General features: G+C 33.0%; 3 protein-coding genes across 3 annotated transcripts; all 3 read left to right on the forward strand.

The window, feature by feature from the left end:
• The first annotated feature begins 4402 nt into the window (after positions 1-4402).
• Positions 4403-6656, forward strand: LOC145617146 (heat shock 70 kDa protein 4-like). Its single transcript, XM_081671830.1, has 2 exons — positions 4403-4655; positions 5137-6656. The coding sequence occupies exons 1-2, from the start codon at positions 4403-4405 to the stop codon at positions 6654-6656; spliced, it is 1773 nt and encodes a 590-aa protein (XP_081527956.1).
• A 1508-nt stretch (positions 6657-8164) lies between these two features.
• Positions 8165-9051, forward strand: LOC145617802 (non-specific lipid-transfer protein 1-like). Its single transcript, XM_081672555.1, has 2 exons — positions 8165-8596; positions 8886-9051. The coding sequence occupies exons 1-2, from the start codon at positions 8241-8243 to the stop codon at positions 8893-8895; spliced, it is 366 nt and encodes a 121-aa protein (XP_081528681.1). The 5' UTR covers positions 8165-8240; the 3' UTR covers positions 8896-9051.
• An 8215-nt stretch (positions 9052-17266) lies between these two features.
• On the forward strand, positions 17267-18295 carry LOC145617270 (non-specific lipid-transfer protein-like). The gene is made up of 2 exons (XM_081671968.1): positions 17267-17666; positions 18034-18295. The coding sequence occupies exons 1-2, from the start codon at positions 17320-17322 to the stop codon at positions 18041-18043; spliced, it is 357 nt and encodes a 118-aa protein (XP_081528094.1). The 5' UTR covers positions 17267-17319; the 3' UTR covers positions 18044-18295.
• Positions 18296-22207: the final 3912 nt, after the last annotated feature.

Below are 22207 nucleotides of genomic sequence, written 5' to 3' on the forward strand. Positions count from 1 at the left end.
TTTTAGTTGCATCCCATTCAATTACAAGTCCAGAGCAATCGATTGTTCTAGCAACACCTAGGACAAGAAATCAGAATTAATCAACTTTACTTTGCCCTACTTCATAATAACAATTAATGTCCTTTAGTATAGTGATCGTAAATTTATGCAACGTAATAAACATTGAAATAATGATCCATATACACTAATCAACTGAATTAACATAAGTAAAAGAATCAATTACAAACTTTTCAAGTCTGGAGATTGATCGAAACCAGCATCGATTGAGTAAATCCCGGTTATCTCGGGGAATCGATGATGTAGAGTTGGAATACAGATCGGATCACCAGCGTAATAACTCCCCAAATATTGTGAGGATCTCTCTAACATCATATCATGGCGTTACGCTAGGAGATAACAAAAGGCAAAATGAAAACTTAATCACTACATAATTCAGAGCAAAAACGTAAAATTGACATTACATTAAAAATAAAAATGCACAAATTCGACAAATTAACCTAATCTCAGGTTCAGTTTACTGCAAATTGTAAACCTAGATCAATATAACCATAACAAAACCCTAAATTAAAGAAAACTAAAAAGGGAACAACAAGAAATCGGAATAACGAATTAATTAGGGAATTGAAGGTAAAAGAGAAATTCAAATTGAATTGCAGATAAGACTTTTGAATGGCAAATAAATGAATTCGAAGAACCCAATTGAATCAATTTTTTTTTTTTTTTAAACGTAGAAGATAGTAAAAATCAATCAAAATAAAACGAAGAAATCGAGTCAATTGCATAAATAAACAGAAGGGTAAAAGCTCGTTTGATTCTAATTTTCAATACGAATTCGAACTGTGAAAGCGTGGCCTAACGATCCTTTAGACCTTTTGAATTTTAAGCTAGAGTTGTCAGAAAAGTTACTACAGGGATAACTGGCTTGTGGCAGCCAAGCGTTCATAGCGACGTTGCTTTTTGATACACGGATGGAAAATATGATATACGAATGGAAAATATGAAGGCTATAATACACGAAATCGGAGCGACTTAGGAGGTGTCGGGACCCGGTGTCGGAATTTCAGGGAACATTACTGGATGCATCCCGGGGTCAGATAATATTGTTTCAATCCATATATGACCATTATCCAGCTACGTATAGGCCATGTGAAAGCTTATAGCCAATCCAAGAGGCGTGTACGAAAACGAGTAAATTGACCGTTTTAAGGCATATGGATGGTTCCACCCACCCAATTAGACTCCTGGAGGGTATTAGGACCATGTTAAAAATCTCGACAATTTTTATTTTCGGGCGAAAAAAGGTAAAAATAAATTCAAAAATTGAAGGCTATTAGCCATGCTTTTTGAGGAATTTTTGATGTTATGGGATCCGGTGGCAAAAAGTCTTGAGACCCTTGGGGATACATCTTAGGGTCATATATAATGACTTTTGGAACCATATATGACCAGTAAATGTTGTCAAAAATGTCCGTGGTACGCTTCAATTCATGAAATAGGTGCAAGTTTCGAACGGGTTAATTGACCGTTTTAAGGCATATTGAATGGTTCCACCCACCTAATTGGACTCTCGGAGGATATTTGGGACCATGGTAAACATTTCGGCAATTTTTATTTCTGGGCGAAAAATAGGTTAAAAAATTCCAAAATTGAAGGCTATTATCCACGCTTTTTGAAGAATTATTGGGGTTACGGGACCCGGTGGCGAAAAGTCTTGAGACCCTAGGTTATACATGTTAGGGTCATATAACACCGTTTGGAACCATATATGACTATTATATGTTGTCATAAATGTCCGTGGTAGGTTTGAGTTCACGAAATCGGTGCAAGTTTGGAACGGGTAAATTGACTATTTAAAGGCATATTGGATGGTTGCACACTTGCACCCACCCAAATAGACTCCCGGGGTGTATTAGGGTCCATGGTAAGCATCTCAGCAATTTTTATTTTCGGGTCAAAATAAGTGGAAAATTGTCCAAAATTGAAGGCTATAATACACGATTTCGAATTAGTTTTTGACTTTTTTTTTCAAAAAATGAACTGAATGTATTGGATGACTCCTGGGGTCATATAAGGAGGTTTGAAATATAAGACACCGATAGAGATATCCATAAAGTACCAAGAATGAGTTTTGACTCTATTTTGAAATTCATGAAATATAGTGATGTCATATAAGTGTAATAATGTGATGTGATGTGACTCGACTATAGTGATGTCATATATTTATAATGATGTCATATAAGCGTATTAAAATGATGTGATTTGACTATAATGATGTCATATAAGTGTATTGAAATGATGTGATTCGACTATAATGATGTCATATAAGTGTATTTTTATTTAGGGCTTTAAGTTCGTTGAGGAACTTAAAGTAATAAAGTTAGAATCTTTAGTTTGTAATAGGTCTTTTGTCCTATTCTAGTGATATTCTTTTCCTAAAATCCTAAGTGGTCGTGGTTTTTCTCCTTGTTTAGGGCCAAGGAATTTTCCAAGTAAAATCTTTCTTGCACTTTCAGTTCCTTTAGCTTACTTGTTTTTATTTCCGCAAAAAGTTTGACAAATCTGTCATACTACAATTCAAGCCCCCCTTCTTGTAATATTCATTGAAATTAATTCAAATACTATTATAATAATTAAACTTTTATGAAGTTAATTGACACATAAATATGTCTCGCCTTTTGAATTTATAGTACTAAAATTAATTCTATAAGAAATTATTATGTATAATATGGAGTAATTTTTTTTTAAAAAATTGAGTTTAGTTTATACATTTCCTTTTTTTTTGAAATAAAATTGATTTATAAATAAGTCATATGACATCTACAAAGAGATTTAGATCTAACAAATACATAATAATTGAATCAAGTGAAAACATTCCGTAAGCAAAGCTACGATCGTTGTTGCAAAGCGTATATTCTTCATACCCTCTTTCATATCGCTGTGATTCACAGCCTTCTTCGGCGAGGGAGTCTATCTATCTGTTGTAGCCGCCGTGCAGAAAATTTTCGTCTGATGTTGTCGAAATATTAATCTCTTTTTCAATCCCCACACAAAATTTTACCCATGAAACAACTCTATACCAATCCATGAAATAAAAAAGCAATCCTCCCTCATAAGAGAGAAGAAAAACCGGTCTTTCGAAGGAGCCAAATTCTCCTAAAGAGGAAGAAAAACCTTGTCTTTCGAGGGAGAAATATTCCTCTTAGAAGAGGAAGAACTAATATAAACCTAAAGCAAGAGAAAAAAAAAAAAAAAAAAAAAAACGATTGGGGCTTTCCACCGGTAAATCCGATGAAAGCCCCTTCAAAATTCAACAATGGAGGCTAGGGTTTTAGAGAGAGAAGAGAGAAAAGAGAGGCTAGGGCTTTTTAACACTTGTTAGGTAGTTTATACATTTCCTTATTTGTTGATTAGTAGAATTTTTATTGAATTATTTTATCACAAAATGACAGTATAATTTGAGATTCACCTTTAGGGCCTGTTCACATTTACTTAATTTCAGTTCAGTTCAGTTCAGTTCAGCTCCAATCAGTTCAGTTCAGTTCCAATCAGTTCAGTTCAGTTCAGTTCAGCTCTTAATTTCCCTCTCACATAAAATATTCATTTCAGCTCAGTTCAGTTCAGTTCAGTTCAGTTCAGTTCAGTTCAGTTCAACTCCAATCAGTTCAGTTCAGTTCAGTTCAGCTCAATTTAGTAAATATGAACTGGCCCTTAGTATAGATTATTATTTTTTTTTTTTGAAGAGTTTAGTATAGATTTATTGATTGATATTGATTGATTGATATGTTATATGTACAATAAAGCGTCCATATTCTTTATAATTATCCATTTACACTTCATCGTGTTTAACTACATATTCTAAGTTTCCCTAAATACCGTTCTAAGGTCTAACAAAACTCCAAATTTGAAGTATTATTGTATTTTATAATATCATAAATCCTCGAAAATCTCCTTCAATTGTGCTGAATTTCTAACTTCCCTTTAGAATTGCAACGAACCTCTCTTCTAAACTCTACTACTATAAGATAGTTTAATGTGAGCGAACTAGTAAAAAAAATTAAAAAAATTCAGTGAGATAACACAGTATTAGAGAGAAAATATACCCTACTAAAAGCCAATTGATTAAGAAGAATGAAAACTCATAAGAAGAATAATAAGGGTATAATCATTTTCCTTTGTTAATTGTTTTTATTATACATACTTGTTTAATGTAGTACCAATTAATGAAATTATTTATTGTGATTATCATGTTCAATTGATTATTGTTACCTAAAGTTTTATAAAACAAAATTCTTCTAATTCTTTAACCTAAATCCTTATGTTAAATGGTCATTTCATGAATTTGTGCAAATTTGGTTGACATTCTATTAGAGTAGAATAAGTGTTACAATTTCTAATCATTGTTATGTTTTGTGTTGTTTGTGATTCCTTAGTTTTACCTGTGCCAAAAAAGGAACACTTGAACGGGGCGATCGGGATTGATCTTGGTGCTATGTACTCATGTGTAGGTGTATGGCAAAATGGTGGTGTTAAGATTGTTCCTAATAACAAAGGCAACGGAACCACACCCTCTTGCGTCTCTTTTACCAAAGGCGAGACCCTCGTCGGTGATTCGGCCAAGGCTCGAATTGGTTCACACCCTACCACCACCATCTACGGTCTGTATAATTCTTGTTGTGATATTAGCACTTTCACTTTTATTCAATTTTAGCGAAATCTTTTAAGTATTTAGTACATTATAGATATTAATATTTCATGATTGTTTTACTCTAATGTGAATATGTGATCATAAAGATAAATTAAATTAAACATTGCATTACAAAGTGTCATAGATAGTTTGATAATAGTATTAAATTAGTGTTACATTGTTAATGTTATGCATCTAACTCAAATATCATACATAGAGTTTTTGCATTCTTCATTTCATAGCTTTACATGGATTTTCAATTTACGCATGTCAATGCAAAACTTAAACTAATAATATATGGACAATACAGAGTATGTTTTATAATTATATAAGTTGAAAATTTATGTATATAAAATGAGAATTTATGGAAAATTGTATGTGCTACTTTATAAGATTTGCATTTTTTTTTTTTATCTAGTATATAAATGTTGTTTGTATGTGATGTATAATAGGTGCAAAAAGGGTGATTGGAAGGAAATATAGTGATCCAGTAGTAGGGCTGTACAAGAGTTTCTGGCCGTTTAAGGTTGTTGGTAATCAGTCGAAGCCTATGATCGCGGTCACCTACAATGGCGAAGAGGTGCAGTATTCTGCAGAGGATATCTCTGCTATGGTGCTAAAGAAGTTAAAAGAGACTGCAGAGTCTTATCTTGGCTCGAAAGTAACAAGCGCGGTTATAACTGTCCCAGCAAATTTTAATGTGTCACAAAGGCAGGCAACCAAATCTGCTGGGGAGCTTGCTGGACTTGAGGTTATTCGTCTTATCAATGAGCCAGTGGCAGCTGCAGTCGCGTATGCTTTTAACAGAAAAAAGCAGGACATAAGGTTGTATGGACATAATGTTGTGGTGTTTGACTTTGGCGGGGACAAATTAGATGTGTCAATGGTTAATATATGGTCGAATAAATTTGAGGTCATGGCTACCAAAGGTGAAGCTAGCATTGGTGGAGATGATATCGACAAAGGACTGTTGGAGCACTTTATGGAAGTGTTTCGAAGGAAGCATGGTAAGGACATGAGTCACAATGAAAGGGCTGTTGCGAGGTTGAGAGCTGCGTGTGAGAGAGCTAAGAGAGTGCTGTCATGGGCTCTTGTGACTACAATCGAAATCGATTGTCTCTTCGAGAACACTGATTTCTATTCTCTTGTAAGTCGTCGACTTCTTGAGAAGTTGAGTATGAATGTGTTCAAAAGAAGTATATGTTGTGTGGCTGAGTGTGTGGAAAAAAGTTCTACAAAATTGAACGAAATTAACTCTGTTATACTTGTTGGTGGATCATCTAAGATTCCGAAAGTGCAGGAAATGTTGCAGGACTATTTTAAGGATGTTAAGCTCTTTAAAGACATTAACCCTGATGAAGTAGTTGCTTATGGAGCAACAATCATCTCCGAAATGCTGGCTACTAAGCGAAAAGCTATAAGATCTGAGGTCGTCGACTTAGTCCCAACAAGTCTCGGTATTGAGGTTTATGGTGAAAAGATGAATGTAATGGTTTCAAAGAATGCAAGTTTACCAATCGAGGTGTCTAAGGTGTACACGACTGTCTACAACAACCAGAAAGCTGCAAGATTCGCGGTGTATGAAGGTGAGAAACACATGATCAAGGATAACAACTTCTTAGGCAAGTTTACTCTCACTGACCTTCCTAAAGCACCAGCAAAAGGGCCTAACTTCGATGTTACATTCACTATTAATAGCGCCGGTATCTTGACAATGTGTTCGGAGCTTAGAGGTACCGACAATAGAAAAGAAATCACTCTTGCTACTAAGGAATGCACGAGTCACGTAATCCAACTCGAAAGGATGATTATTGATGCTAAGAAGAATAAGAGCAATGATGTATCACATGATGTTGTGAAGGTGAACAAGTTCAATCATAGCTTAAAGGTGTATGCAAGAATAACGTTGAAGTGTATTCACAAGAAATTGAAGCAGATTGGTTTCCTAAACTGTTTCGATGTTCGAGATTGATCGATGACGCTAGTATGAGTCTTCCTTCGATGAACTATGTCGATCTCTAGGGTGAATAACAGTTTGGTTGGTTTTGGACATTAGAATTTTTTGTTGATTTCAATTTTATTGGTCATATTTTGTAGATTTTTCGTATTGCAATTGTTTGTTTATGTTAGTGTTTCTTTTTGTAGCATGTATCGTTTTGCATAGTAGGATAAAAATTAATGGAAAATTGCTTTGTAAGCAATGGTCGAGTAAGGGATGAAAAAAAAAAAAGCAAACTCAATAATGTGTAACTTTTTTGCTTTTCGTGGATTGCATGTTGGTCAAACAAGTGGTCTAAAGGTGCATGTTAATAATGGACATTTTTCAAATAGCCACAATAAAATTGTGACCATTGTATTAAATCAAATCACAACCCGTTTTTTTTATTAACTAATGAGAATTGTTAATATGCTTTGTTTTATTCTAAACAAATTTGACCAAAAAAAGAATTTTAAAAAAATACAACGTTTAGTTCTTAACAGTTTTTTTGTGAGTGTTAAAAGGAGTTGAGATATTTTTACACGTTAATTATTACTCCAATATTATTAGAGTGGCTGAATAAATAAGGTATAGCAAATTATTCCACAATAATTTTTAGATGTTAGGTTATCAAATTTAGTCAAAAAAAACATTTATGAGGCGGTGAGGTAGGAGTAAATTAAAAGAAGATCCTCGTATAGTCTAATTGCTATGTAGCTTCCTAGTTCCTAGACTTCCTATCATCCTATGCATATATAGAGTTCATTAAATTCTACTATTGCGATATTGGTGTGTTAGGTCACTTAGGTGATATGATACTTCGACAATTTTATAAGGAAAAATGAAAATCATCATTAATAAATCGTCATTGTTAGATTTGTTACAACACCAACAACAATAATCTATAGCATCAATGTGCAATTCTTCATCTAATTTACTTTGAGACTAGTTGATTAAATGTTACAAGCTGCTACAAGTGATTGTTGTATAACTCCTATAAATGTAGTGCACAACGTCACAAAGCACACTAGAGTAAGTGATATACTAAAGAAGTTCTCTATTTAAAAAATAAGTACAATTCAACTCGATCAATACAAGATATCCGTATAACTTTAAGTTTAGCGCTTTTAGTTTAGCACTTTTAGTTACTCATTTCACCATCTCATATACAAGTATCCTCTTGTGCAACTATCACTTTTTAATCATCAACCATTTGATGTTGTACTACCATAGGTCCATAGTAAATGTATTTTCTATTTTCATATCATATATACAATATTTTTCTAAATTTCTTTAAAAATTTTACAAGGTGACACATACCTACTAAAAATTATGGTAGTACCAAAAATTATCACTAGCATTGATTAGTAATTTATTATCAACTACCACAAGTACTGTCAATTCACCATTTCACCTCAATAATTCCTCCAACTTTTGCCTATATAACCCCTGGACCTTTTCCATTCAATCCCCACATTTCAACTTACCAAATCAATCTCTCATTTTCTTTGAAAATCATAAATTTACATTTTCAAAGGAAGTTTCTCATTAGTCATTATTAGCCATAATACACACAATATGGCTAACTACAACCATGTAGTTTATGTTGTTTTTTTCATGGCTCTAGTGGTTGTTACACCACGGGCTACTATGGCCGCGGTCACTTGTGGGACCGTGGCCACTAGCCTCTCTCCATGTCTTGACTACCTCCAGAGAGGGAGCGGCCAAGGTGCCCCACCTGGTGGTTGTTGCTCCGGAATTAGGTCCCTTAATTCCGCGGCTCAGACCACTCCTGACCGTCAGATGGTTTGCCAGTGTCTTAAATCAGCAGCTAAGGCTATGCCAAATGTCAACCTTGGGTTGGCTTCTTCTATTCCTTCTAAGTGTGGGGTTAACATTCCATACAAGCTTGACCCTTCTACTGATTGCTCCACGTAATTTTTCAAACTCTCTCATTTTTTTTAAGAAGTTACTAGTAAAATGCCATATTTTTACCATTTAATTAAAAAGGTTTAAATCATATAAGTTTACTTCGTTACATGTACAAAAAAAGGTACATACTACATTACTACTACGTACATAATATTTATAATGTGACAAACATGACTTCATCATAATTAGCTTGATGTTAATCATGTTATAGATTTAATTACACTTATTTTATGTACGTCTTCTAAGACTTACACTTAATTCTAATGAGTTGTGTGTATAAATTCGATGCAGGGTTCACTAAGAGAAAGGAGAGCAAGCCAATTAAGGTTCGATCTAAAACTCTAGAAATGTTGTGAGGATGAATAAAGTTGGATCGTTGGAGATGGATTGGAGCCGGATTTCGTACCAGAGTATTAAGTTTTCATTTGAATTATGTAATATGTGTTGAAGTTTAGTATGATGTCGTATGAGGTTGTTTTGTAGCAAGAATGTATCAGTTAATATATGCTCCGGTCTAAGGAGTATAAATATTTTAAGTATATTGAAATAATCTTAGAAAGCTTACTTTTTAAAGTGTCTTCTTAAATTTTAAGCTAAGTTTAATTTTATTACTAATCAATGATAATTGAGAGTGACGGATAGCTCAAATGGTTAGAGCTTCCCTCCCGATTCCAGGAGATCTTGGGATCGATTCTCGATCACCCCCGCCCTTGTGGCTCTCTAAGCACCAAAAAAAAAAACTAATCAATTATTATTACGCGAATTGAACTTAGCATTTTTCTGCATAAGTATCATACATCAACGCCAATATTCTTTGGCCAGATCAAATCCTCGCTATCATATTTCCTTAAAACTTTGTTTCATCTTAGGGCTTTGAGACTTTGAGTATCATCCCCAAGATATTACAGTAAAAAAATTAAACTTTCTTTGAGCAAGTTTATACATTAAAACTTGTCAAATTGCACAGATAAAACTATGTTAATTATCCACCCATTAAATTTATAAAATGACTTTACATGTTGCATTGTGACAAGCATAGCTCAACTGTTGTGCAAGCCTATTACAGTACAAAGTCAAACACAATACTATGGTATGTACGTACTATTAGGACTAAACAAATGTAATTGACTTGGGTTTTTTCTTTGATGTTATTAATTGTTATATGAAGTTATTAGTTATACGCAATTGATTTGCTTATGTAATTAGGTTACATGGATCTATCAATTAATAACGAAAAGAACAAGTCTTTTGCTTTTCTTATATGGAATAATATTGAAAAAAACAATTCTTTTGCCAATTTACTTATTATGTTATATCTTATATGGATTAATTTCGAAAATAACAAGTCTTTTGTAGTATCAACTACTATCTACTATCTACTACTATCTACTATGTTTTGAGTATCTAGAACATTTTTATTATTTACATTTCCGTTTTTATTTCTCAAAAGAAAATTTTGTAAAGGTACGTATGAATTTTCTTATAAATATTGGGATTTTAAATGAGTCTTCAAAGTTTTATCTAGCTTCGTACATTTCAACCATAAATAAACGGCTGAATTCTGCAAAGTCATCAGAATTTCTTCAACTAACTCAGTTTTCTAATGGAATTCTAGAGAGAATTCAAAGAGATTCTTAGAGAGAGAATTTTGGGAAAGAATTTTATATTGATTGAATGAAGAAATGTACAACTCTAAGGGCCTGTTCTCTTACGTTGAAATTCAGTTCAGTTCAGTTCAATTCAGTTCAGTTCAGCTGAGTTCAATTCACCCTCAATTCAGCTCCTAATTTCCTTCTCTTATAAAATATTCATTTCAGTTTAATTCAGCTGAGTTCAGTTCAGTTCAATTTAGCTTAGTTCAGTCAATGAGAACAGGCCCTAAGACGATTTATAGCTAAGTATACAAATTTATTACATCAAATAATGTTGGTGATAGCTGAGTTGGCATTCTAAGCCACGTCAGCTTAGTTTGTTATAACAAACTAATTCTGTTTGTAACAGAATTTTTATTACATCAAATAATGTTGGTGATAGCTGAGTTGGCATTCTAAGCCACGTCAGCTTAGTTTGTTATAACAAACTAATTCTGTTTGTAACAGAATTAGGAAGCTTCTAGTTTATTTGCTGTTAATATAAATAGGCTTATTCTTTGTAAGATATTCATACACAAAATATCTTCAATAAAATTTCTCTAATTAAACTTAGATTGTTCTTCATTTTCTCCCAAAGTTTTTCCAGATTTTGATTTCTTTTCTAGAAATTTGTCAAATAATATTAACTATAATACAACAAAATTTTGTTGTAACATAATTCTGACCTAGCATTCTGTTGTAACAGTACAGAATGCTGAGCTGGACTTTAGCTCGTAACAAACTAAAGAAAAATCTAGATCTATCTAGGTGTTTCCAGAACACTTGATATGAGCATTGCAAAAAGCTCCTTAGCTAGATGTGACTTGAGCTGATCGAAAGCAGTAGCATGGGTATCACCAATAACCCCCCCCCCCCTCTCAAGCTTGGGGTAGCTGAGGAATCAGTAAGACCAAGCTTGGACAACAAACTCCTAAATTGAGGACCAAAGAGAGCCTTAGTAAAGACATCAGCCAACTGCTGATGAGTAGGAAGATATCGCAGCTCTAGTAGACCCTCAAGTACTTTATCTCTAGTAAAATGAACATCAATCTCAATATGTTTTGTGCGTTCATGATGAACTAGATTCTTTGCTATATGAATAGCAGATTGATTATCACAGATTGATTAATTATTTTGCAATAATAAAGATTAATATTTTTAGCAAAACTAACACATAAATTGTCATAATTAACTTTCTAATTACATATATGGAACGTAAAAAAACACTTTTTAAAATGCATTTTAACCATAACAACAGTCTTACGTTCATGTATACTTGATTAAGAGCATTTAAAAGGATAGATAAGGTTAAAAGACATCAAGTTTCTGTAAGGCAAATTAAAGAAATTAAAGCTTTCAAGAATCATCATTCTTTAAGCATGTCTCGATTTTTTAGAGAAAACTCAATCAAAGATTTGTTGAAAAAAACATGAAATTTGGAAAAAACTTCAAGCAGATAAATAAATTAAAATGCACACATCTAAAGCTAGTTTTATATCTGAATGATATGCCATGTTATGTATGTCACGATAAGACACAACACATGATTTGGTAAATGAGGGAGTCGGAGTCGGAATTACATATCATCTAAACTATACAACAGAACATGTTGACGTCGTTAATAGACACAAAATTTTCCTACCTAAACTATTTTTGACTTATCCGTTTTTTTCCTACTTTTTTCTCCTAAGTTTCAAGACTAAATAAATACAATACTTCTTTCAAAATTAATGAGATTATGATTACATTGTTTTTGAATAATAAAGATTTGACAAATATTTTAGACAAATAATAGTTATTTAATCCGTGCAACGCATGACTAAACTAGTTAATTACTATTCTTTAATTTATTTAACATATATTCCCAACCTATTTTACTATATTAGAAAAAATAAAATCCACTTTTGAGGTCCCTTTCATTGGGCGAAATAATGAGTATTCAATCTTTGGTGACAAAATTGTTTTAGTATTATGAATGAAAAGAATTTGAAATTGACTATGCCTTAGCTTCTATCCTCTAACTTTGCAACAAATATTTTTATCAGTATTCTAGTACTAGGTTAAAATCCCGTGCAATGCACGATTGTTAAATAATTTTGACAATTATATATTTCAAAATATAAAGTATATAAAAGATATTCAAAAATATTCAATTTGAGTATATATGGAATATGATTGTCAAACTGGTAAGAAATTATACAAGGTATAAATAGTTTACTTTAAGATTTTGCACAAAAAAAAAAAAAAAAAAAAAAAAGGATAAGCGAAAAAGGCGGGAAAATTTTTCACAAGGTAATGACAAGTGTCATGGAAGGATTTGCTTTTAGTATAGGTTAATTGATTACGTTTTACTAATTATATGTTCAATTGTTGCTTGGAAAAAAAAATTACAAGTTTATGTATATTTATAATACGCAAAATTTGTTTAAAAAGAACCACTTAAGTGGACTTTTTTGCGTTGAAAGACCTTATAAGTAAAAGGTGGCAAAAAAGGCCCAAATGTTAATTACATCGATTCAATGAAATTAACAGGATTTCACATTGTCATGTTTTGTACATGATCTTAATTAATGGGAAGCAGTTAGGGTTTGCAAACTTTGACTCTCACATATTCATTAATGGAAAGCAGTCAAGATCAATTATCTAGCTTCGTACTTTTCAACTAAAAATGAAACATACATATTACTATATAGAGTAACAAACAATAATACGTTTATTGACATACGGTTGGTGTACACCATGAATCGATCTTACTCTCTAGTCTCTAGCACCCACCTGTTCTCCATGTGGACTAATCCGGTATTAGGGTTAAGTTTCAATCCCCTCCCAATTGTTCGTTGTTGCAGGGGATCAAACCTGCGGTCCTTCCTACCAAGTGCAGGCATGCAGCCTCAATCACCATTAGAACAACCAATTAATAATTGGTATACATACTATGACATACATACTATGGCATAATTATGAATTGAAGAGAATGTCTTTAATAATGCAACAATATGTAAGTAATTTTAATTGTCAAAACTATTTATCACATACTCCGTATGTTAGAAGGGGGAATCAAAAATACATTTTTGCATTTATTTTGGTGTATGTCGTAGAGGTATAATAATTGGAAACTTTGGGATATATAAACATGATATTGGCTCAATTTTAATTCGTTATTGTCCAAGTTGAAGATGCCTCGATCAACAGTAAATGTACTCTCGCAAAACTCGGAATTGTAAGTATCAATGAAGTAAATTGAATTAGGGTGCTAATTAGCTATCTAGGAACTTTAGTAGCACATAAAGAGAATGAATGGTTTCAACATAGTTTATCCAAACTTAAGCAAACCTCTAGACCTCAAGAGGGGGGGCTACAATAATCAAGTTATATTTTTCTGCCCAAACTCGAAGATGATCAAGCAATTCCCAACAAAATGTACAATATAGTCGTCTGTTTTGATTAAGTAATGCAATTCTCAACTAATTAAATGTACAATATAGTCTATTTTGTGTTTTGTCTATTATCTCTAGTTTTGAGACAGATAGGATATAGATTATCTAACTTTGACAAACATTAGATCTTTATGCACATACACATTTTGTTGGTGGTGTGACTTTGAAAGTTATCTACAAGTGTCATGTTTCTTGCACATTAAGGGTCTGTTCTATTCAGCTTAATTTCAATTCAGTTCAGTTCAGCTCCAATCAGTTCAGTTTAGTTCCTAATTTCTCTCAAAAATAATCCGTTTTAGCTCTAATTAGTTCAATTCAGTTCACTTCAGTTGTTTTCCGTAAATCAGAACAGACCCTTAGTATATATAATTTTGCAACCTCTTCATCTATCGGTCTATCTTAGTTAAAAATGTAAATTGGAAGCTTGCAGTTAGGTCATAGCCCATGGGCCTAGTTCTAATACTGACAGCAAGGCCCATCTTTGTGTTCGTACTAAACCAACTATAGGTTGTTGCTAGGTAACATTGTAACCTATGTTGAAAACTACAATAATAAATACAAACCCAAGTATGGTTGGTTAGTTCAATCAAAATTCTTGGCCAATGTATTGTCATCTTCGCAACCTACAACAGCTCTACTAGTACTTTAATGTTCATATTACACGTATACGTAATTGCATTTTGCTTTCTTTGAGCCTCAAATTCCAATAATGTAGACCATGACATGAAAGTTGATTTGCTCTCATGTGCAAACTTATTACATGCATGCATGCATGCATGATATGTTTTTTTAAATATTGTACAGGAAAAGTTGATCGACAATAATACAATTCAATTTTTTTATTCAATGAAATCCATATGTTTTTGGACTACAAGTCCAGGCCACAAATTTATGACAAAAGATCTAAGTGTAATAAAAAAAACCTTGGATTATATTCAACATGGAAGACCTTACTCTAGCCCCAATTCAATGTACATACACATCTATATATGATGAACAATAATGGTATCCTTTAATCAAATTAAAGAGCAAACAAAAGTAGTACGGAGTATTTGATTATTTCACACATTTACAATAAATACGTAGAACATAAAATCTCATGACGATTTTTGATGATTTTAAAATTGTTTAGTTATATCGTTTATGTTATTTTCAATAGCCACCTTTATTATACTTACGAAAATTAAAATCATGTATAATGTTTATTTATTTAATCTTGAAATTTACCGACTGTCATCTTTATAAGTGAATAAAATGAGCGAGGTATACATAATGGAACCTTACTATTCAATTGGGTTCATATTATAGAGTTTCAAGATCCAAATTAAAGCCCCACAAGAGAAATCTAGAGATGGGTAATTAATGGACAGTTGAGACTTGATGCCATCCCATTGATTACATTTGAAAATGACACTGCCGTGGTTTCTTTACTTTTGTTCCTATTTCCTATCACAATTGAATTGCCTTCAACAACATCGCATTTTCTCAAAACAAGAATTTAAACTTTCAAATATGCTATGTACCCTTAAGAGTTATGTACTTAATTATGGGTAGTTTTCAGCTTTATATTAGTAGGTCCAATTAAGGAAGCATTAGAAATTAATTAACAATGCAATTTAATTAACACTAGTAATGACATTATGGTCATCAAATAACCTCTTGGAAAAGACCTTGACATGATTAACAATTGATGCCTTGATGGTACTTTGATCAAACGCTAGGTTACACTTGTCACTTGTTAGTTGTTAATTGTATTCGGAATAAATTTCAATTTGTGTCAAAATTATTCAAAGGATATACTCCGTATGAAAGATAAGAAACCTTCAGGATTCCTATTTGAAAAACTTATTTAGAAACATCCATGTTAATAGGAAAGGGTTGATCGAGCCTGTCACTAAAAGAGAAAGTCTACTTTACAAAGGTAAGAAATTTTCATCCCAAAATCATATGATAAGGAATAACCCTAGCCTTTAAGGCTAAAAAGTGTTGAATTAATTAATTCTCTCATCTTTTAACAATGTGGACACTACATGTATAATGTATTATATGGGAAGGGTACGTAAACAATAACTTCCATATTTAAAGTGATGTTTATTAAGAACAAATTTTATTCGAAAAAAGAGTCTACAAATTAAATAGAATGGATATTAAAGAAATGTTTTGATAGCTCATTGATAAGTTACTCGCAGTAAATATAGGACGTATTACGAGTCACTTGAACACTGTTAAAGCATCATTTATTCATTTGTTGTTAAACTTAAACATTACAATTCAACTACGTACTAGTGGTATAATAATTCTTTGATTGTTAAGCATTGTGATAATAGTTGATACTTTCAAAGTGTATATTCCTCCATTTCATGAATTGGAATCTATTTTGATGCATAAACCAAAAACCACCATGTATTTTTTTAATAGCAAAGGCTAACCATCTTTATCTTGAAATAAATTTATGAAAAGGATTAATGAAAGGCATAGCAAGGCTGCGTGCCACCAGTTGTTTTAATGAATAAAGAGGGATAAAATTTGGTATTGTACTAGCCTTCAAAGTAGTGAGTATTGACTTTTCAATCTTTTATACTTGTAAATTGTAATACTTTCGTTTTTCTATGCTCTACTCAATATTTTCTGTTTATCACTCATTTTTGTAACACTTTTTACTTTTAGTTTTACAAAGGTCTTGATTCATCTTTAATTTTTTTTTTTTTTTTAAAATTCATTGTTAACAGTTTAACACCACCATGTGGGATACTCATAATGTAATGAATCATATGAGAAAGTATTATATGATTGTGTTCAGACTTATGATGAGACAGATATAAATTATTTAGACATTTTGTATAAAGTATACGTTTTAAAACATTTGACGTTTGAAATATAGATAAATTTTTTAATTTTCATGTCAATTTTTGAAATCCTATAAAAATCGTTATTGGATATTTTAATATTTGGAATATTGTGTAATTAGTGGGTAAACTCATGGTTAAACGGACTCACTCAATAATATAGGCGTGCTTAATAAGGTACATTTGGTGATTATGATAGTTTGAAATAATATCAGTATTTAAAGGAAATTGGAATACTATGAGCTTGAGCCAACTCTTGTTGGTAATATAGGCGTACTTAATAAGGTACATTTGGTGATTATGATAGTTTTAATACAATTAATCAAATTATTCGAATTTACGAGATAAACATATTAGCTCTCAGCTCCCATACCATGGATATAAAAAATGCTGGAAACCTAAGCAAGAAGGCTAGAAGCTCAACAGGTAAAATGTGCTCTAAATAATGGTTAGTCACGAGACTTGGAAAATATATCAAGGTAGTAACATAGATGATGATCAAAGTGTTGCAATGGTAAATGTACACACCAATAAGAAAAGTACATTTGGCATCTAATAACCAATCAATCAAGCAGAAATACAAGCATTAAATAATCAATTAACCAACTACCCATTTGTCCATTTATACTTTTCAACCCATAATAAGCTTCACTTCCATTCGTTCACACTTCCTAGAATTTCTCTATAAATAGATCACTCAAACAAGCTTCTTAAACCATCAAGCAAAACTGCAAAACAAAAGAAAAAAAAAAAAAACAACCCCTCAATACTCTTGCATTCTTTTAACAAATTACGTAAAACTACATATAATATGGCTAACTCAACTGTTGTTAAGCTAGCTTGTGCACTTGTAATGTGCATTGTTGTGGCCGCACCTCTAGTCGAGGCAGCCATAACATGTGGCTTGGTTTCTAGCAAAGTTGCCCCGTGCATTCCCTACCTAAAGGGTGGTGCCGCCCCAACTTCGGGTTGTTGCGGTGGGATTAAGGCTCTCAACGCAGCAGCTGCCAGTGCTGCTGACAAGAAAGTTGCATGTGGTTGCCTGAAAAATGCTGCTGCTGCCATTTCCGGTATCGACTATTCTAAGGCCGCTGGTCTCCCTGGCAAATGTGGTGTTAGCATTCCTTACGCCATTAGCCCCAGCACCAACTGCAACGCGTATGCTTCAATTCTCTTTAATTTCTCTATTTTTACACAATCATATATTCATATAGCTATAATGCAAACTAACATTCAAATTTTATAGCATCTTAAGACGATAAAATGTTGTAATAGTTAACTAACCAATCAGATGCACGATCACTACATAACAATACGTCCACATTTTATTAAAAAAAATTACTATCTTCGTTAATTCTTAGTTGTTACAAAAAAATATTTTATGTCTCACAAATAATACCCCGCAATTAAAAGTTAACGGAGGCAGTACAGTTTATAAAGACGGTCCATTTATTCTAGATTTCTATTGATGATCTTGTTGATACTATAATCTAACGTGTTTGATTGAATTTGATTTGTTTTGCAGCATCCACTAAACGGCTAATGTTGTAGCAGAACTAAAGAATGGAGCTACCTAGAAGTGGCCTAAGTAGAAGAGTGCATAATAAAAAGGAGTCATGATAATATTCGATCTTTGGCGAGTCATCACTTAGCTTGTTTTATGTTTCTGTATTGTTGCATGGTACTGTACTTTTTTTAATTTGTGCCTTTGTATTCGAACTTTCGAGTCATAAAAATTCTACTATTTCTATGATCGATATATTTGAATTGAATGGCTCGTTTTACTTGCTATAATTGTCACTATCAGATCGCAATATAAGTGCAACAAGTGCATTGTTCTTATTTTTTATGTACAGTTGTCTCCATAATTATAATCACGAAAGTGGTTATGCCTATTAATGGCAATTAAAAGTTGACAATTTAAATACAGTCAAGTGAATAATACTAATAAACTCGAAATGGCCAATATTGACAATAAAATTTGAAAGGAGTGAGTACATGAAATTACTTTGAGGTACGTAACGCTAATATAAGAGAGAATATTGGGTGTTGGAGTATAAGTGTATTACATCACGTACCCAATAAATAAAGAGGAAAGACATGTCAAACGGCCGAAGAAACAGACATATCATCGGAATAAAATTTTGCACAAGCCACAGCACTACATTGCTAGGCGAGTAATAGATTCGTACCAACATTTTCAGCACTATATTCATTCATAGATAGACTCGATATCGATTTGTAGCGTTTTACGGATGTATTCACATAATGTAATCAAACATTTCAATTTCTTCGGTCTATGTCGTTAGTCCTAAATAATTAGAGGCTCGTTAGTCCGACAATATGCGACATGATTGATTTGCAAGTGATTATTGCTATTACTTTAGAGCCTGTTCACTTCAGCTTAATTTCAGTTCAGCAACAATCAGTTCAGTTCAGTTCATTTCATTTCCCTTCAGTTCAGTTCAGCTCCTAATTTCCTTCTCTCATAAAATATTCATTTCATTCAGCTCTATTCAGTTCAGTTTAGTTCCAATTAGTTCAGTTGAGTTCAGCTCCAATCAGTTGAGTTTAGCTCCAATTAGTTCAGTTCAGCTCAGCTCAGTTCAGTAAATGTGAATAGACCCTTAGTCAAGTTGATCTCTTCCGATCCGAAAGAGCAAATGTCAATCACTTTTATGGCTTGCTAAGCCCATGACTTTTAAGTGAATAAAGTTTTCTTTGAAAAATCATACGTCAATAATTTCACTCCAATAGTAAGCTACATGCTTGCAATATTATGAGTATTTAATTTACAAGCAAATTCCTTTATATATCATTGAAGATGCTCTTATGATTAGAGCTGTCAAAAGCTGACCCGACCCGAAATACCGACCCTAACCTGACCCTAACCCTAACCCGTCTGAACCCGAAAAAAATGGTGACCCGAACCCGACCTAACCCGACCTGAAACCAACCCTAGACCCGAGTTGACCCGAGTATTTGAGACCCGAACCCGACCATGAACCGACCTAGAGAGGACCCGACCCGAATGTGACCCGTAAATTATTGACCTGAACCGAACCCGACTCGAACCCGAGAATGACCCAAACCCGATTTAACCCGTCAAAACCCGAATTCAACCCGACCTGTTACTAACCCGACCCGAGTTCAACCCGACCCGTTCCTAACCCGACTCGATTTTAAACCCGACCCGAAATAAACCCGACTTGTGATTGACCCGACCCAAATTCAACCCGACTTGTTATTGACCCGACCCGAATTTAAACTCGACCTATTACTAACCCGAATTTTAGGATTTAGGAATTTTTAGGATAAAAAGAGTACTCCGTATTGACTATTGAGTTTCAGGCTTTTTTTCAATTTATTAACATGGATTCCAATTATAAAACAAAAGTGGTCTTTCTCATCTTACTTGACTTATCTCTTACATAATCCTCGTCAAAGAAAAACTGAACTGGATAGCAGAAAAAAAAAAAAAAAAAATTAAACAAAAAAATAAAAAATACACGGGACCCAGACAATAGCAAGTCTTTCTCATCTTACTTGACTTATCTTTTTTTTTTTTAATTATTATTTTTTTTAAGGGAATTCAAATTTTTGACTTGAACCACACCCGAGACCGACTTGGAAATGACCCAACGTGATTATAACCTGCAAATTATTGACTTGCCAATTTGAACTCGAGAATGACTAGATAAGTTTAAATGACCCAACTTGATTGTAACCCGCAAATTATTAACTAAACCTGACTTGAACCCAAGAATGACCCGACTTGGAAATGACCCGATTATAACCCGCAAGTTTTTGAATTGAAACGAACCCGACCCGAACCCGAGAATGACCCGACTTGATTATGACCCGCAAATTATTGACTTGAACCGATCCCGACTCAAACCCGATAATGACCCGACCTGATTATAACCCGAAAATAATTGACTTGAACCGAACCCGACTCGAACCCGAACATGACCCTAACTCATTTAAACCCGTAAAAACCCGAATTTAACCCGACTTGTTTTTCACCCGACCCGAATGTAACCCGACCTTTTATTGACCCGACCTAAACCCGACCCGAACCCGAAAAGATGTATGACCCGACGTGACCCGACTCAAGCATGACCCAACCCAAACCCGACCCACATAGGTCTTGACATTAACCCATATTGACCCGACCCGAGATGACCCGACCCACACAAACCCGACTCAAACCCGACCCATTTACCCAAATTGACAGCTCTACTTATGATCCAACCATGCAATGCTCTTATGCTCTTATGAATTCAAACCATATATATATGCTCTTAAACTGTTCAATTGAAGTAGTTCATAGAGAAGTTTAAGGTGTCAAGAGAACTCTTCAATTAAAGAAGTGAGCGCAGTGGTTTGAAAAAATCATTGCTGAAAGTTTGAGTTCATAGAGTATTTAAGTAACTCAAGAAATTTTCGAGTAGTTTGTAATAAGTTGGTCCATTATTGTAGTAGAAAGAGTTTAACAAAAATCCCTAGTAATTCAAGATATTATAGCCAACTATTATCTCAAAAGTTTCATCCTAAAATCTCTTATGCATTTTAAGATCCTTTCAACTTTTTCATTTTTTTTTTTTTTATGAAGAACTTTCAACTTTCATTTTTAATTCCGTAAAATTGGATTATATTACAATCCACCCACACATCCACTCTCTTATTCTTAGCTTGTATCATTCACTCATTGTAAATTTGTAACATAAAGAACATTTGCTCAATTGTTCATACTCTCATCGCTATGACGTTTAATTAATTATAGTAAATACATTGCGATGTCAATTATAACAACTGAAGTTTTACACATTCGAATGTACAATTGACATCGCAATGTTTCAATGTGCAACTTGTTAGCTATTCAAATCTTCAATTATATAAAACTACAATAAAGATAACAATTTGAAAATATATAACAAACGAATGTAACAAAATTCCACATAACTATATTTTATACTAAAATAATTAATCGAAAATGGCTATCACTTCGATGCCGTTCAAACAAATTAAATCAGATTGAACGTGGCTGGTAGTAGAACTAGAGTATGGGTCGACTCTATACTCGCAATCTTGCACCGTAACACTAATTGAATACGACGCCGACACTCGTATTATTTCTGTCTATTTTGGCACATTATATTGGCGATTGTATTAATGCTCTTCAAACACAAGGACAAAACTACCACGGAAACAATTACAAAAATCAACAACATATCAACAATAATGGGTTTTCTTATCTCTTAAAAATTATGATGCTCCATAATTACAAATACACTATACTCTCTCTATCAATTAATTTATTATTTTCTCTGTTCTTTTATAATCACACCGACATGACTAATTGACTATAACTTTTTTTTGCATTTCGGTATAAATCTCATTTGATTAATTTGATTTTATTTGACTTCTTCACCATCTTTTTAAAATCGTGTCATGAATTATGTTGTGACTTAATAAAATGAAATATAAGTAACTGATATTGAATGATTTTATAATTTTAGTATGGTATAACTTCGCCAAAGTAAGATAATTTGAAACTCTTATGTAATGTTTGAGATTCAATTATCTAACTTATTGATTAAAACTATGACCTCTTTTTCGTCAAAAAAAAAATAATTATGACCTCTTAGTAACTACCTAAAACAAACAAAAACAAAACAAATTTAATGATAATAATA

The sequence above is a fragment of the Chenopodium album genome, chromosome 26, assembly GCF_948465745.1.
Source record: "Chenopodium album chromosome 26, dcCheAlbu1.1, whole genome shotgun sequence".
Classification (NCBI taxonomy): domain Eukaryota; kingdom Viridiplantae; phylum Streptophyta; class Magnoliopsida; order Caryophyllales; family Amaranthaceae; genus Chenopodium; species Chenopodium album.

Coding starts and splice junctions, on each gene's coding strand:
- LOC145617146 (XM_081671830.1), top strand. CDS start 4,403: ATGTTTTGTGTTGTTTGTGATTCCTTAGTTTTACCTGTGCCAAAAAAG. Junction 4,656..5,136: donor CCCTACCACCACCATCTACG/GTCTGTATAATT, acceptor GATGTATAATAG/GTGCAAAAAGGGTGATTGGA.
- LOC145617802 (XM_081672555.1), top strand. CDS start 8,241: ATGGCTAACTACAACCATGTAGTTTATGTTGTTTTTTTCATGGCTCTA.
- LOC145617270 (XM_081671968.1), top strand. CDS start 17,320: ATGGCTAACTCAACTGTTGTTAAGCTAGCTTGTGCACTTGTAATGTGC.